We start from the raw sequence: 13,372 nt of genomic DNA, 5'->3' as shown, positions 1-13,372 counted from the left end.
TGATATTGATCCAGAGTGTTTCTTCAAGGGGCTTGGACAGTTAGGAAAAGCAGGCCCTTAAGGTCCAACACTGTACGGACAACCTTGCTCCTCACCTCCCCAGCGCCAGCATTTCTCTCATCAGCTACCTGTGACTTGCGTCGCTTTTCCGTACATCACGCTTCTCCTCTGAAGTTTGCAGCTGTATGCCACAGCTCCTTTGCACCAACTCCCAACCCGTCTTCCTTAGAGAACTGGCTGTATGCAGGCACAGCATCCAGGAAAACATCATAAAGTTTCATAAACAAGAAAAAACACTCTGCGACCATACGCTAAGTAGAAGCTGCGTCCAATGAGGTTACGTTTCTACGAGGGATAGTCTTACGAGGAACGTTTTAGAGTGATAGGTACAAAAAGGTAGACATAAATATAATTAAAGAGTCATCTAAGGAGACAACTAGACTGTTGGAAGACAGGTAATATTTGCTCCCTGAACCTCACAGCAGCAGCGTAGGTGAGGCGACTCTGAATGAACAAAGAGCAAGGGAAGGAGAAAACTGGAGAATAATGGAAAGAGCCTTTGTGTAGACAGCCTGCTGAAAAGGTGGCATTAGAGGTGGTCATTGTGTCCTGGACAGGGGAAAATATATGAAGAATTAGAGAAATTAAGTCCATGGTGCAACAGGCAGAATAGAGGTAATGAAATTACAGGGGAAGATCAACATTAGTCCCTTTTTGAAAGGTCATTGGATTGGCAGAGGTCTCTTGTGAACAAGTGTTGCACTCATCTTTGAGGAAGGGCAACCCAGGGAACCACAGCCTGTACAAGGGCTTGTCTAGCTTCCCAGGCTCTGCCGGGTGCACAAGAAGCCGGGAGGGGAGGGGGCACAGCCAAGAGAGCGGATTCAAACTGGCTAAAGGGATATTCCATATCATGTGACGTCATGCCGAGTATATTAACTGGGGGAGCTGGCCGGGGCAGGGAAGGGGCAATCGCGGCTCGGAGACCAATGGCGCTGGTTGGCAGGTGGTGAGCGGTTGCATCACCTGTTGTTTGGCTTTTTGTTTTTTCCTCCTCCCGAGGGTTCATCTCTCTCTTTCTCTCTCTTTCTCTCTGTGTCGTTATTTTCATTTTCATGCTATTACTACTATTATTATTATTGTTATTACTGTTTTATTGTAATTATTAAACTGTTCTTATCTCAACCCACAAGTTTTCTTACTTTGGCCCTTCTGATTCTCTCCCCCATCTCACAGGGGTGGGGGGAGTGAGCGAGTGGCTGTGTGGTATTTAGTGCTGACAGGGCTAAACCACAAGAGCACCTCTCAACAGTCCAGTTGCTGCTTTCAGTACCAGGGAGATAAAAGCCTGACTATCTCTCCGTAGTCTGTCTAAATCTGTCTTTAGTCAAATCTTTAATTCTGTTTACTTTATCAGCTCCTTTCTGTTTAAAAGATTTCCTGCATGATTATGCCTTGTAGAAGGTGAACCTCATTGGTGGCAGCTTGTACTTGGCATACAGTGGAGGAGAGTGTTTTATTTTAATGGTGAACCTTATCGGTTTTATTTTGTTTGTTCAAAAAAAAAAGAAAAATCCCTCTTTGTGTGTGTGCAGCCAGTTCTCAAGGGAAAGCAGGTGGGAGCTGGTACAAAGGAGCTGTAACGTCCAGCTGCAGACTGCAGAGGAGAAGTCTCCTCTGATGTAAGGAAGAGGGATGCAAGGGATGAGAGACGTGATGGCTCTGGGGAGGTGCGGTGGGAGGTTGTCCATACTGTGTCAGACCTCAAGGGACACCTTCTCCGACCAGTCCAGATCACCTTAGGAGAGACCCTGGATCAATACCTATTGGAGAATGCTGCCATCACCTCTTCTTTAAAATGAAAAACAATCAAATGCACCCTTGAAAATAAAACCTCATATTTATTAGGAGCTCTTTGAATCTTTTCTCCATAAGTGTAGTAGGAAACTTCTCTAATTAACTCTACACGACTAGAAGAAAATTAGAGGAGGAGACAGAGCTCATTAGGGCTTGCTTTATTTTCATGAGACCCATGGTGTATTTGGCACCGGTTCCTTGAACCTCACGTACTGAGAGGGGATTGAACAAACCTTTCCATAAATCAAAGTCAGAAGAAGAAAACTGACGTACCTTGAAGCATTAGTGTGTCCCACTGAGGAGGGCCATTACTGAGAAAGGCTCCCCAGGGACTCGTTAGGGCAAATAATTGGAAGCTGTGATTGCAGGGAGGCCAAGGTAATGTGCCGGCAGCTCAGATGCTAAGAAAAGCCTGCGTTTGATTCATGAAGCAGAAGGGCCAAGCCCTGAGCCCCAGCCCGGGGAAGGCAGATCCTGTCCCTCACACAGCGCTCAGGGCCCTTCCTGGGGCAGGGGGCCGTGGGGTGTGTGATGGTGAGTGACAGTGCCCAGCCTTACTGGGGTGTGCAAGGGGACAGGAGGCCCCAGTGCCTCAGGACAACACGTCTCCTCATAGGCAGAGACGATTGCCAGAGCCACGGGGATAAAGCTTGGGTTCTCTTGGCGACTTCCAGCCTTGCCAGAGCTCTTTGCCAACTCTGCCGTAGGTTGTCCTATGCTGTCCCACAGCTGCTTCTTTTTCCCTGCAAGCTGGAGACACCCACCTCGCTTCCCCACCTTGCTCTCACCTGCCATTGCCATACGGTCACTGACGTCTGCCCATCCTCACGCTCCGTCCCTTGAAACAGAAAGAGACGGGCTGATCTCATCCTCCTTCGGGAGGACTTCATGTACCACAGCGCAAGCCTCTGAGGGACATTTCTTCCTCCTCGTGGCAACTCTCCACCTCCCAAGCTGCACTGCGTGGCAGTGCTTCTCTCTCCAGCTGTTTCCTCCCTCCAAGGAAAGCTCCACCACCTGGGGAATAACCCTTCAAGCAGGCGTCCCAGCGCGTCAGCCTTCCTGTGGCCTTTCACCTGAGCACACAGAAGCAACCTCACCGTCATCCCCCAAGGCCGCAGCCTTTCAGCTTCTCGCATAGACACGGCCAAGCTGCGTGCCTGCTGCTGCCCCATCAGGCCCCCGGGCAGCAGAGTCATGTCAACCGCAATAGAAGCCCCCCCCTTCCTGGCGTGAGCCCGGCTCCTTCGGCAGAGGGGATCTCACAGTCACTGTGCCAGCCAGGTGCCTCCTGCCGGCCTCTCGGAGACGCTGGCAGGTGTCGGCTTAAAAGCCCGTATCCCAGCCATGAGTCAAGGGCTGGCCCATCAGCTCTTTCAGAAAGATGTGACCTCACCGTCCCGTTCCCAGCCACGGTCCTGCTCTTGGCATGTCACCTCCAGAGGCAGAAGTGACCTCGCAGCGCCCTTCACTGCCATCAGCTTCCTACTGTGTTAGGAGTTTGCAAGGCACAACTGACCACGTGGTACCATACCCAACCATCCCCATCCTTGTGGCCCAGTACCTGAGCAGTTAAAGTACGCTTGTTTCATCCAATTTATCAGAGAGATGTCCTACCAACAGTTTGAGAGGGAAAACATTCTGCAGAGGAACTGCTCTATTTATGTGGTGCTTTTTATAGCTCTACTTCTGCCTCTCCGTTCTTTCTTCTTCCTCTGTCTGTTCTGTCTTCAAAGAGCTCTCCAACGACAAAAGAGTCATTGAGTCATAGAATAACTGGGCTTGGAAGAGACCCCTGAACACCATTGTGCTGGGTCTGGCTGGGTGCTGTTCGCTTCCCCCACAGCAGCCCATTTACTGCTGTGCTTCGTACTCATGGCTAGAGCGGTGTTGATCACGCACCCATGTTTTGGCAGTTACTGAGCAGAGCCTGCACCACATGAACGCTGCCTCTCTAACCCCGCCCAAAGTGGGTAGGCTCGGGGTGGGCAAGCGGTTGGGAGGGGACATAGATGGGACAGCTTACGGGAACTGACCAAAGGGATAATCCATACCACGTGACATCATGCGCAGTGATAAAAGCTGAGAGGAAGGAGTTGAGGGGGAGGGGATGATATTCATTATTAAGACCTTTGTCTTGCAAAGCAACTGCTATGTGTGCTGAATCCTGGCTTGCCAGGAGGTGGCTGGACATTTTCTGCTGATGGGAAATCTCCCTTGGTTTTGCTTTGCTTCTGCGTGTGGTCTTTGCTTTTTGCTTTTCCTTCCCACCCCTCCCCTCCCCCTTTAAGCTGCCTGTACATTGAGCCATGAGTTTTTCACCTTATTTTCTCCCTTTGCCCTGCTGAGGAGGGGCAGCGAGAGAGCGGCTTGGTGGGCACCACCCTGATGTCCAGCCACGTTGAACTCACCAGAGTCACCTGGCCCAACTCTCCTGCTATAGGCAGAGTTAACCACATGAGATTGCTCAAGGGCTCCCCGGAACTTGGCATCATCATCCACAAAGGAGTTGAAAGTGCTTCTTGTCCCATCATACAGAGCGATAATATAAAATGTTCCACGTGGTCAAGGGCTGGTCACCGAGGGAGGCCACTGGTAAGTGGCTGCCAGGAGGACTTTGTACCACAGAATATATTTGAGCCTCATCGTTCAGCCATCTTCCCACCCACCACATATTCCACTTCTTCAGTGCAGCAGTCAACAAGCTGGCTATTAGGAGACTATGGGACACCCCATCAAGGGCCTTGCTAAAGGCCAGCTACACAACATCCCCTTCTTTTCGCTCCCACATGTGTTCTGCAATCCCTTTCGTGTCCTTCAGATGCCTGGAGATGGTTGCAGGCAGGCTTGCCATACGACCTTCCCTAGTGAGGCTGACCAGTGCCTAATTCTCCCAGTCCTCCTTCCTGCCCTTTTGGAAGACTGGTTTCACATCTGCCTTTTCCAAGTCCCCAGGAACCTCTCGCTCAGCTCTGGCCTTTCTGAGGTGTTTCAGAGAGGTCTCACAATGACAATGGCCAGGCTTCTCTATACCCCTGACACCAAAAGCCTTCTCAATATTCCACACTTCCAGAGGAGTGCCCAGGACACAGCACATGCCTGTCCAGGTGCTCAGGGCAAGTTCAGAAGGGAACCAGAAGTGATTTCTTCCTGCAGGCCCCCCACACGAGTGGGCTCTCTCTGCAGCTCGCGGCTTTTCCCTGAGTGTTTTCCTCAGTGCCTTCCTGCTCCCATCCTTTCTGCTCCACAAGCTGTAGACGAGAGGATTGAGCAGGGGCACGGATGGTGTTGGAAAAGGGATTCGTCAAACTGTCTCAGGGGAGTTGTTCTGGCATCGCTCTGACAAGGATGAGGGAGGCTGTAGAAAAGAGTGGCACTAGTGAGGTGAGAGGAGCAGGTGGAGGAGGCCTCCTGCGTGCCCAGCTGGGCAGGAGAGCTGGGCCAGGGTGGCAGCTCTGGTGCACACAAGGGACGCCAGTGTGAACAGGAAGGGGAAGACTGGATCTAAAAACCAGGTTATGAAAGCAGGGAGCACGAGTGTCATGGTTTCACTGCAGGAGAGTTCCAGCATTGGGTCAAAACCACAGGAGAAGTGGCCCAGTAGATTGGGGCTACAAATCTTCATCCAGCTGGCACGCTGAGGAGATTCCCCAGCCCAGGCAGCCTACAGCCTCTCGTGCCAAACTTGCTCCCCAGGACGACAGCAGTAAATTGGCCCAGGGGCTCCTCAGGCAGCTCCTGCTACCCCAGGGACAGGGCAGCCTGCCCCAACCTCGCACCTACAGCAACAGATTTCTCTTTCCATGACTAACAGGGAGACACACAGTGCCCTGCTCTTCTCCCAGCGCATCCCATCTCCCCACAAGATGCCTTTTCACAGGCGAGCACATCTGTGCTGGCTGTGCCACCCATTCCTTCACCCTGTCCCTGCGCTCCCCATAGCCCCCGATCTGGCAGTGCTGCTCTGCAACAGATACGACCCAGAGAATGAAAAAAAAAAAAAGAAAAAATGGGCGGGTTGGGGCATGTTAACCTTGGTTTTGTCTGTTTTTGTTTTGACAGGTTTGTGCAAACACGTTTGCCCCGTGAGCAAAACGCACGGGTGACATTGGCAAATGTGACTGGATAAGGTTCCCTTTGCCTCAGCACAGCGACTCCCCAGAATCCATTTGCATGTGCTTGGTGGGAGTACCCCTCACCGCAAGTGGGTTCAATGATAGAGTTAACCATGTGCTGCCCGGGGCGCTGCCCGAAGGTCTCCCCGTAGAACAGTGGGACAGCTAGCTGGCTGCTGGGGCTGGGTAAATCACCTGCATTACCCCCACAGGAACTCTGAATCCTGGGAGCACTGAGCGCAGGCTATTGTACCTATTTCAATTATGCTAGTCGAAGCAATGACACGGTTTCCTGGTGGGTAAATGCTACAGTGCCTTGGTATCGCAACCATACCCGATGGTGCAATTCTACAGGAACGAACGTAACCACCAGCTATAATACACACACGACTCTACCACATGGACTCTGTTGGATATATGGGGACTGTGTATGGCCAGGACTGCCCAAAGCCCTAAAGGGTGGACCTTGCACCTTGGGACAACTGACGTTAGTCACAGCCAACATTATGTTAGCCATACAGTTGCGACAAAACCGGTCTCATCACCAAACCACCCGTAACATCCATGCATTTCCTCCCAGCTGTGAGGAGACAGTAGAAATCTGGGGCCTGGCAAACACCGTTGCTGCAGCTTTTAACTCCGGGTGTTGCCAGTGCGTAAGCCCTGATGACACTAAACCACCTTGGATGCTGGCTAGCAAAATTTAGTAATGCTACCAGTAGAGTTCTTTCTGGTTTGTTACTTGATGTAGACAGTATATACCATGCTATGCTTCAAAATCATGCCGCTATTGATTTTTTACTCTTAGCTCGTGGGCATGGATGTGAGGACTTTGACGGTTTATGTTGCCCGAACTTAAGTGACCACTCAAAGGCCATCCATGCACAATTGTGAGAGATACACCGATTGAACCAGCAGTTAGTGGAATCAACTGGATGGAAGCCGTTCGCTGGATGGACGTGGGGGTGAGGTTGGTTAAAACAGTTATTTTTGATCTTGTGTGTAGGTGGCATTTGTTTGCTATGCCTGGTTTGCTGTATACCATGGCTAGTCAGGATCATTCGGACTATTGTTGACAGAGCTTTACACCGCACAATGGTACGGGCTGCGGAATACCGTCGTGTCCCAACTACGGACCACGTGGTGGAATGCGTGAGGGATTTTAGATGACGGTCCATGTAGAGCCACTACGGAAAAATTACAAGCTGAACGCAGCTGTGAGACAGGACCTGTGTGACAGGACCTTGATGAAGGGAACTGGGAGGTTTGTTACTGAATAACATGCTGTTGCAATCTGGGAACCGCTGTTAGCCAGCAGAGCACGTGCTTGGCAGGCCTTGTTGCATGCGCTGGCCATGCGTGCGGCGACACCTAGTCAGTACCTTTCCGTTGAATCTGCATTGAGGGTATAAAAAGGGGCGGCTCAAAGCGGAGAGAGGGAGAGGACACGGAGCACACTCTACGAACCACAGGGGACGCCCTGAAGGTGCCGCGTCTACCTCCCTTCTCCATGATGACCCCGCTAACGGTCACCCTCCTGCTCAGCGGTGTCTCGGGCATAGCTGGGTTGGTTAGACTCTCATAAAGGGAAAACAATATGCTAGTAACCGCGTATGCAAGGCTATAACAGAGTAATAAATATTGTTGTGCTTATTAACTATCGTGTGTTGGGTGAATTTTGTGCATAGGAATCCTGCAAACGTGTTACAGGAGCGCAGTACCACAGGGTGACTCTCTTGGACTGTGCTAGTCAGGCTGGGAGGCAGACCCCGCTGATGGCAGTCACTGCCGCTGACAGCCTCCTACGCAAGCCCTTACGTGGCCATGGAGGGTGCTCAGAGGTACCTGCCTTATTCCAGTGCTGCGAGATGTGTTCAGGCACTGCACTAGATCCACCCTGTGCAAGTTCACTGAGGGTAGGACAAACCATTCACCAGACTCCTTTCCCTGTGCCTGCTGTGTCCCCTGGGCTTGCTGAGCTCTGGTTTGCTGGTACAAACCCAGATTTAGAGTATTATCTCTGGGTGACACCATGCTCAGTGGGGTCCATTCACTGCTAACTCCCTGGCACAGGCTGTCCCTCCCTGCACATCCCCTGTGCTCTCCGGGCAGCTCCCAAGTGCCCGCAGAAAAACATTCACCTGCCATCACCACTGCCACATGCTCTAGAGCCCCAGGAAGGTTAATCAGAGACCGTTTGTCATGTGCATGGGTGCTGGACACCAACAAGCAACACCTAAACCAGCCTTCAGACCCTTGAAGGCCATACTGGGACTGTGACCTCATCACACCGAGCCCATGGGGAACAAGCAAAACGAGAAGCCTCTTTAGAGTCTATTCCTTGGGCATGTTCTTGAGGGCAACTTTGAAAGGAGACATAAGCCTTCAGGCACGGCACTCAGGAGACGCCCTTTCATGATGGAAGTGGTGTTAGGGAGGTCAGCTCTATCAGAGAACTGTTCCTTGCCTGTCCCTTCCTGCAGTCACAGCGCTAAAATGCAGCGTGACCGTGACCCAGCTCCAGGAGCACTCGGGCCTTACACCAACACAGCGGCTCAGAAGGAGAGGGCAGACGTGAAAAGAGAGCAGCACTGGAAAGACCAAGCGCTGCTGCTCCCTGGCAGTGCTGCTGTGCCGGGACTCTTTTCCCCTCCGCTTCTGCACACAGGCACTGCCCTGCCGCTCCAGAGAAGGTCTCTGAGGAAGGATTTCAGACAAACAAGCTGCTGCAGGGTCCTTTGATTGGTTTAATTGCACAGAGAGTCTGGTTTCTCATTTGTACAATCTCTGGGACACACAGGAAATGTAGATACTGACGCAGAAGTGGGGGGTACAATGACATTTCTTTATGGAAGTTATTACCAGTAAAACAAAAGCAAATAATGTCCCCAAAACACCACCAGCAAAAGCTCCAGGAGAGAGGCTGGGTCTGTAAAGAGCTACATTATGAGGGATATGCAGAAGACGATGTACAGTTTATTGTTTCTGAAAAGCATCCGGTCATCAGTTTCCACACTGCACGCTTGAGCTCCTCGTTCCTCAGGCTGTAGAGGAGGGGGTTCACTGCTGGAGGCACCACCGAGTACAGCACTGCCAATACCAGATCCTGGGCAGGGGAAGAGATTGAAGGGGGTTTCAGGTAGGCTAATGTGACGGTGCAGACAAAGAGGGAGACCACGGCCAGGTGAGGGAGGCACGTGGAAAAGGCTTTGTGCCGTCCCTGCTCAGAGGGGATCCTCAGCACAGCCCTGAAGACCTGCACGTGGGAGAAAAGAATGAAAACAAAACACCCAAAATCCACAAAGACACTAAACGCAGTAAGTCCGACTACCCTGAGGTAGGTGTCTGAGCAGGAGGGCTTGAGGATCCGGGAGATTTCACAGAAGAACTGGTGCAGGGCATTGCCTTGGCAGAGGGGTAGGGAAAATATGTTGACTGTGTGCAGCAGAGCAGTGAGAAACCCACCGGCCCAGGCAGCTGCTGCCATGTGGACACAAGCTCTGCCGCCCAGCAGGGTCCCGTAGTGCAGAGGTTTGCAGATGGCCATGTAGCAGTTGTATGACATGACGGTGAGGAGGTAAAATCCTGCTGATATCAAAATGACAAAAGGCCATGGTCACAGGCTATGGCGGTGACAATGAGCCCGTTGCCCAGGAGGGCAGCCAGGTAGATGGCCAGGAAGAGCCAGAAGTGCAGGAGCTGCAGCTCCCACGTGTCTGCAAATGCCAGGAGGAGGAATTCAGTGATGGAGCTGCCATTGGGCATCTGCTGCCTCTGGGTGTGGAGCACTGAACGAGGAGGACAGGACAAGTTAGGGCAGAATTCTCCGAGTGAAATCCAAGTGATTTCTCATACTACACACTCCCCACCCCTTCTCTATTTCTATGCGACCTCTGTCCAGCTCTGCGGCTGGAGCTCTGGTTGGTGCTGGCTCAGTGTGCCGTGAGGAGCAGGATCTCAGCCCGCTGGCTCCCAAGGAGTCAGCCCTGCACTGCAGCAGTGGGTTCATGGGAACTGTGGGGGCAGAGTTCAGTCCTGGTGTTCAAATACGTCAGATAAAAGCGCTCCTAATGGAAACGGGCTTGTCAGTACCTGCACTCCCTGTGCTAAGAAACCACGCTCACAAAAGTGAGAGAGAGGGGGTGTTTTACAGAGCGAGTCCTGCAAGGCAAGAGGATTGCTTGTGGCTTAGCGCAGAGAGAGGGGACATTTTCTGTCCCTCTGCCTTTTTCCTGATTGTCCTGAGCTCGTGCCTTTCTGACACAGAGAATAATCACACTCACATGTTACCCTGAAAAGACACCGGGCACTGCTGAGAGCAGAGGGACCCACTGCCGAGGTCTCAGCACCCCACTTCTCACCAAGGACACACATGGTTCATGTCACACACCCAACAGCATTTCCTCGGCTGGAGCATCTCTGCGCTTCTCCACAGGGCATTCAGGTACCACCAGGATGCCATGGGACAGATTTGCAACATGGGGGGCAGCTCAGAGCTTGGAAGGACTTAGCAAGGAGATCCCCAAGTGTCCTAATGATGGTCTCTCAGTAAGGGAGAGTCAGCTCCTTTGCCAGGGAATGACACAGACCACGTTGCCCACAGCTCCACAGCTTAGAGGGAAGCTGGGACACTGGTTACCTTGTTCCTATGGACGCACCTGCATGAAAGGGCCCACAAGATCAGCATTTGACTCTGCAGCTGCAACTCCCATCTGCAGAGAGCCCGACAGCAAAAACAAGATATCAAGAACAATATCGAAGGCTAGTGGACAAACAAGGAGAAATGCAGTGGTGGTGTAGGTGAAAGAGGCAAGCGGAGAGACAGCCGAGCGCTCGGGACAGCCTCACCCAGCTGTGCACGCCAGTGCCCAGGCATCACATAGCCAAGCAGTTGCTGTCAGCCCCTGTGCTCTCCAGAGTGCAATGGGCATGTGACTGGAGAGCTGCACCAATGCTTTGCTGGAGCTCTGGATGCAGATGAGGTCGTTCGTGCCTTGGACCCCACAGCCCTGAGGGCAGAGGCTTTGCTGGGTGGCAGAGGAGGCAAGTGGGCTTTCTCAGAGGAAAGTGTCTGCCTTGGCGGGGGACAACATGGAGTTTTCTGAATTCTCCCTCCCACCACATTTCGGGGTTTGTTTTCCTCTCATGCCCCTACTGCCTGGAGATTTTCACCCTGGGATGTGTTTCCCTGTCCTGTGTCTTTTTCCTGAGTGTTGGGTTTGCCTGGCAAGGACCCTGCCCAGGAGGGTCCCGTAGTGCAGGGGTTTGCAGATGGCCACATAGCGGTCGTAGGCCATGATGGTGAAGGAGGTAAAAATCTGCTAACACAAGAAAGGCAAGCAGAAAGGCTTGTGCAGCACATCCCACGTAGGAGATGCCCCTGGTGTCCCAGAGGGAATTGGCCATGGATTTGGGGAGAGTGGTGGAGATGGAGCCCAGGTCGAGGAGGGAGAGGTTGAGGAGGAAGAAGTACATGGGGGTGTGGAGGCAGTGGTTGCAGGCGATGGAGGTGATGATGAGCCCGTTGCCCAGGAGGGCAGCCAGGTAGGTGGCCAGGGAGAGCCAGAAGTGCAGGAGCTGCAGCTCCCGCGTGTCTGCAAATGCCAGGAGGAGGAAGTGGGTGATGGAGCTGCCATTGGGCATCTGCTGCCTCTGGGCGTGGGTCTGAGCGGAAAAGACAGTGACAAGTTAGGACAGGCTTCTCTGATCCAAACCTACACCATTTCATGTAGGCTTTCCCACTGTGACAAATCCACCCTTTTTCCTCTCTGGGGGAACACTTCATTCAGATCCTGGACTTGATCTTCATTGTGTGCTGGCTGAGTGTTCTGTGCACTGCCAGGCTGTGTGTGTGGCCTCTCAAGGAGTCATCCCTGCCCTGCTGCAGAGGGGACGTGGGAATGTGGCAGGGGGAGTAGGCTAGATATGCAGAATTTGTGAGGCGTCAGCACTCCTATTGCAGAAGAATTGTTTGCATCTACACTCCCAGTGCTAAGGAATGAGAGTGGCAGGAAGGAGTTTTAGAGAATTTTTTCCTTCCCACAGACCCTGCCTGTTTCTCTGACGTCAGAACTCCCCTGCATTTCTGCTGCACTTGGAGTTAGTGACTGCGAGACCTGCCGAGAGGCAAAGGGATTCACTGTGGCTTAGGGTAAAGTGAGGGTCGCTGGACGAGCTTGTTCCCAAGTGTCCTGCACTAACATCTTTGGGTATCAGAGGAGAATCACGCTCCCATGTTAGCCTGAAAATAAACCAGACACTGCTGAGAGCAGAGGGATCACTAAATGTCTCACCCTTTCTTAACCTATCTGAGCAAGGTCTCAGCACCCCTCTTCTCACCAAGGACACACATGGTTCATTTCACAAACCCAAAAGCATTTCTTCAGCTGGAGCAGCTCTCTGCTTCTCCGTGGGGGATTCAGATAACACCAGGATGCTATAGGAAAGCTTTGCATGCTGGAGGGCAGCTTGGTAAGGTACACAGAGCTCATTCCCCAGCCACACAGACTGCTTTGCCCACAGCCCCACAGTTAGGGGAGAGCTCGGACACTTCATTCCCATGGAGACACTTGCGTGGGAGGAATCACAAGATCAGTGCCTGACTTGGCTGCTGCAACTCCCATCCCCAGAGAGCCTGACAGCAAGAACAAGAGAACAAGAACAATATCACAGGCTAGTGGAGAAACAAGGACAAATGCAGAGAGGGTCTGGCTGAGAGAGGCAATGGCAGAGACAACCGAGTACCCACGAAAGTGTTAGCCTTCCCCAGCTGTGCACGCCAGCTCCCAGACATCAGCATTGCCCTCTTTACCACAGCTTTTCTGGTTTTAATTTCCTCTCATTCCCTGACCACCCCTTGCTGCCTGGACCTTTTCTTCCTCAGAGGTGTTTGTCCCATGTCTTTTCCTTGTCAGCGCTCACAGAGCCCATCCCACTGCCTCTGCACTCACCTGTGAGGTCACTTCTGCCTCTGGAGGTGACATGCCAAGAGCAGGACCGTGGCTGGGAACGGGACGGTGAGGTCACATCTTTCTGAAAGAGCTGATGGGCCAGCCCTTGACTCATGGCTGGGATACGGGCTTTTAAGCCGACACCTGCCAGCGTCTCCGAGAGGCCGGCAGGAGGCACCTGGCTGGCACAGTGACTGTGAGATCCCCTCTGCCGAAGGAGCCGGGCTCACGCCAGGAAGGGGGGGGCTTCTATTGCGGTTGACATGACTCTGCTGCCCGGGGGCCTGATGGGGCAGCAGCAGGCACGCAGCTTGGCCGTGTCTATGCGAGAAGCTGAAAGGCTGCGGCCTTGGGGGATGACGGTGAGGTTGCTTCTGTGTGCTCAGGTGAAAGGCCACAGGAAGGCTGACGCGCTGGGACGCCTGCTTGAAGGGTTATTCCCCAGGTGGT

At 52.6% G+C, this 13,372-nt stretch overlaps 1 protein-coding gene across 1 annotated transcript; it reads right to left on the bottom strand.

Moving 5' to 3' along the window:
* Positions 1-8,916: 8,916 nt before the first annotated feature.
* On the bottom strand, positions 8,917-11,615 carry LOC142050935 (olfactory receptor 14C36-like). Its single transcript, XM_075080147.1, has 3 exons — positions 11,299-11,615; positions 10,065-10,078; positions 8,917-9,557 (listed from the first exon to the last, which is right to left on the bottom strand). The coding sequence occupies exons 1-3, from the start codon at positions 11,613-11,615 to the stop codon at positions 8,917-8,919; spliced, it is 972 nt and encodes a 323-aa protein (XP_074936248.1).
* Between the last annotated feature and the right edge of the window lie 1,757 nt (positions 11,616-13,372).

Source organism: Phalacrocorax aristotelis, unplaced genomic scaffold, assembly GCF_949628215.1.
Source record: "Phalacrocorax aristotelis unplaced genomic scaffold, bGulAri2.1 scaffold_204, whole genome shotgun sequence".
NCBI lineage: Eukaryota > Metazoa > Chordata > Aves > Suliformes > Phalacrocoracidae > Phalacrocorax > Phalacrocorax aristotelis.
The sequence above is the reverse complement of the archived record's forward strand: the minus strand, read 5'-3'. Positions and strand labels throughout refer to the sequence as shown.

Excerpts from the sequence above, each read along its gene's own strand:
- LOC142050935 (XM_075080147.1), bottom strand. The coding sequence starts at position 11,615 with ATGCCCAATGGCAGCTCCATCACCCACTTCCTCCTCCTGGCATTTGCA.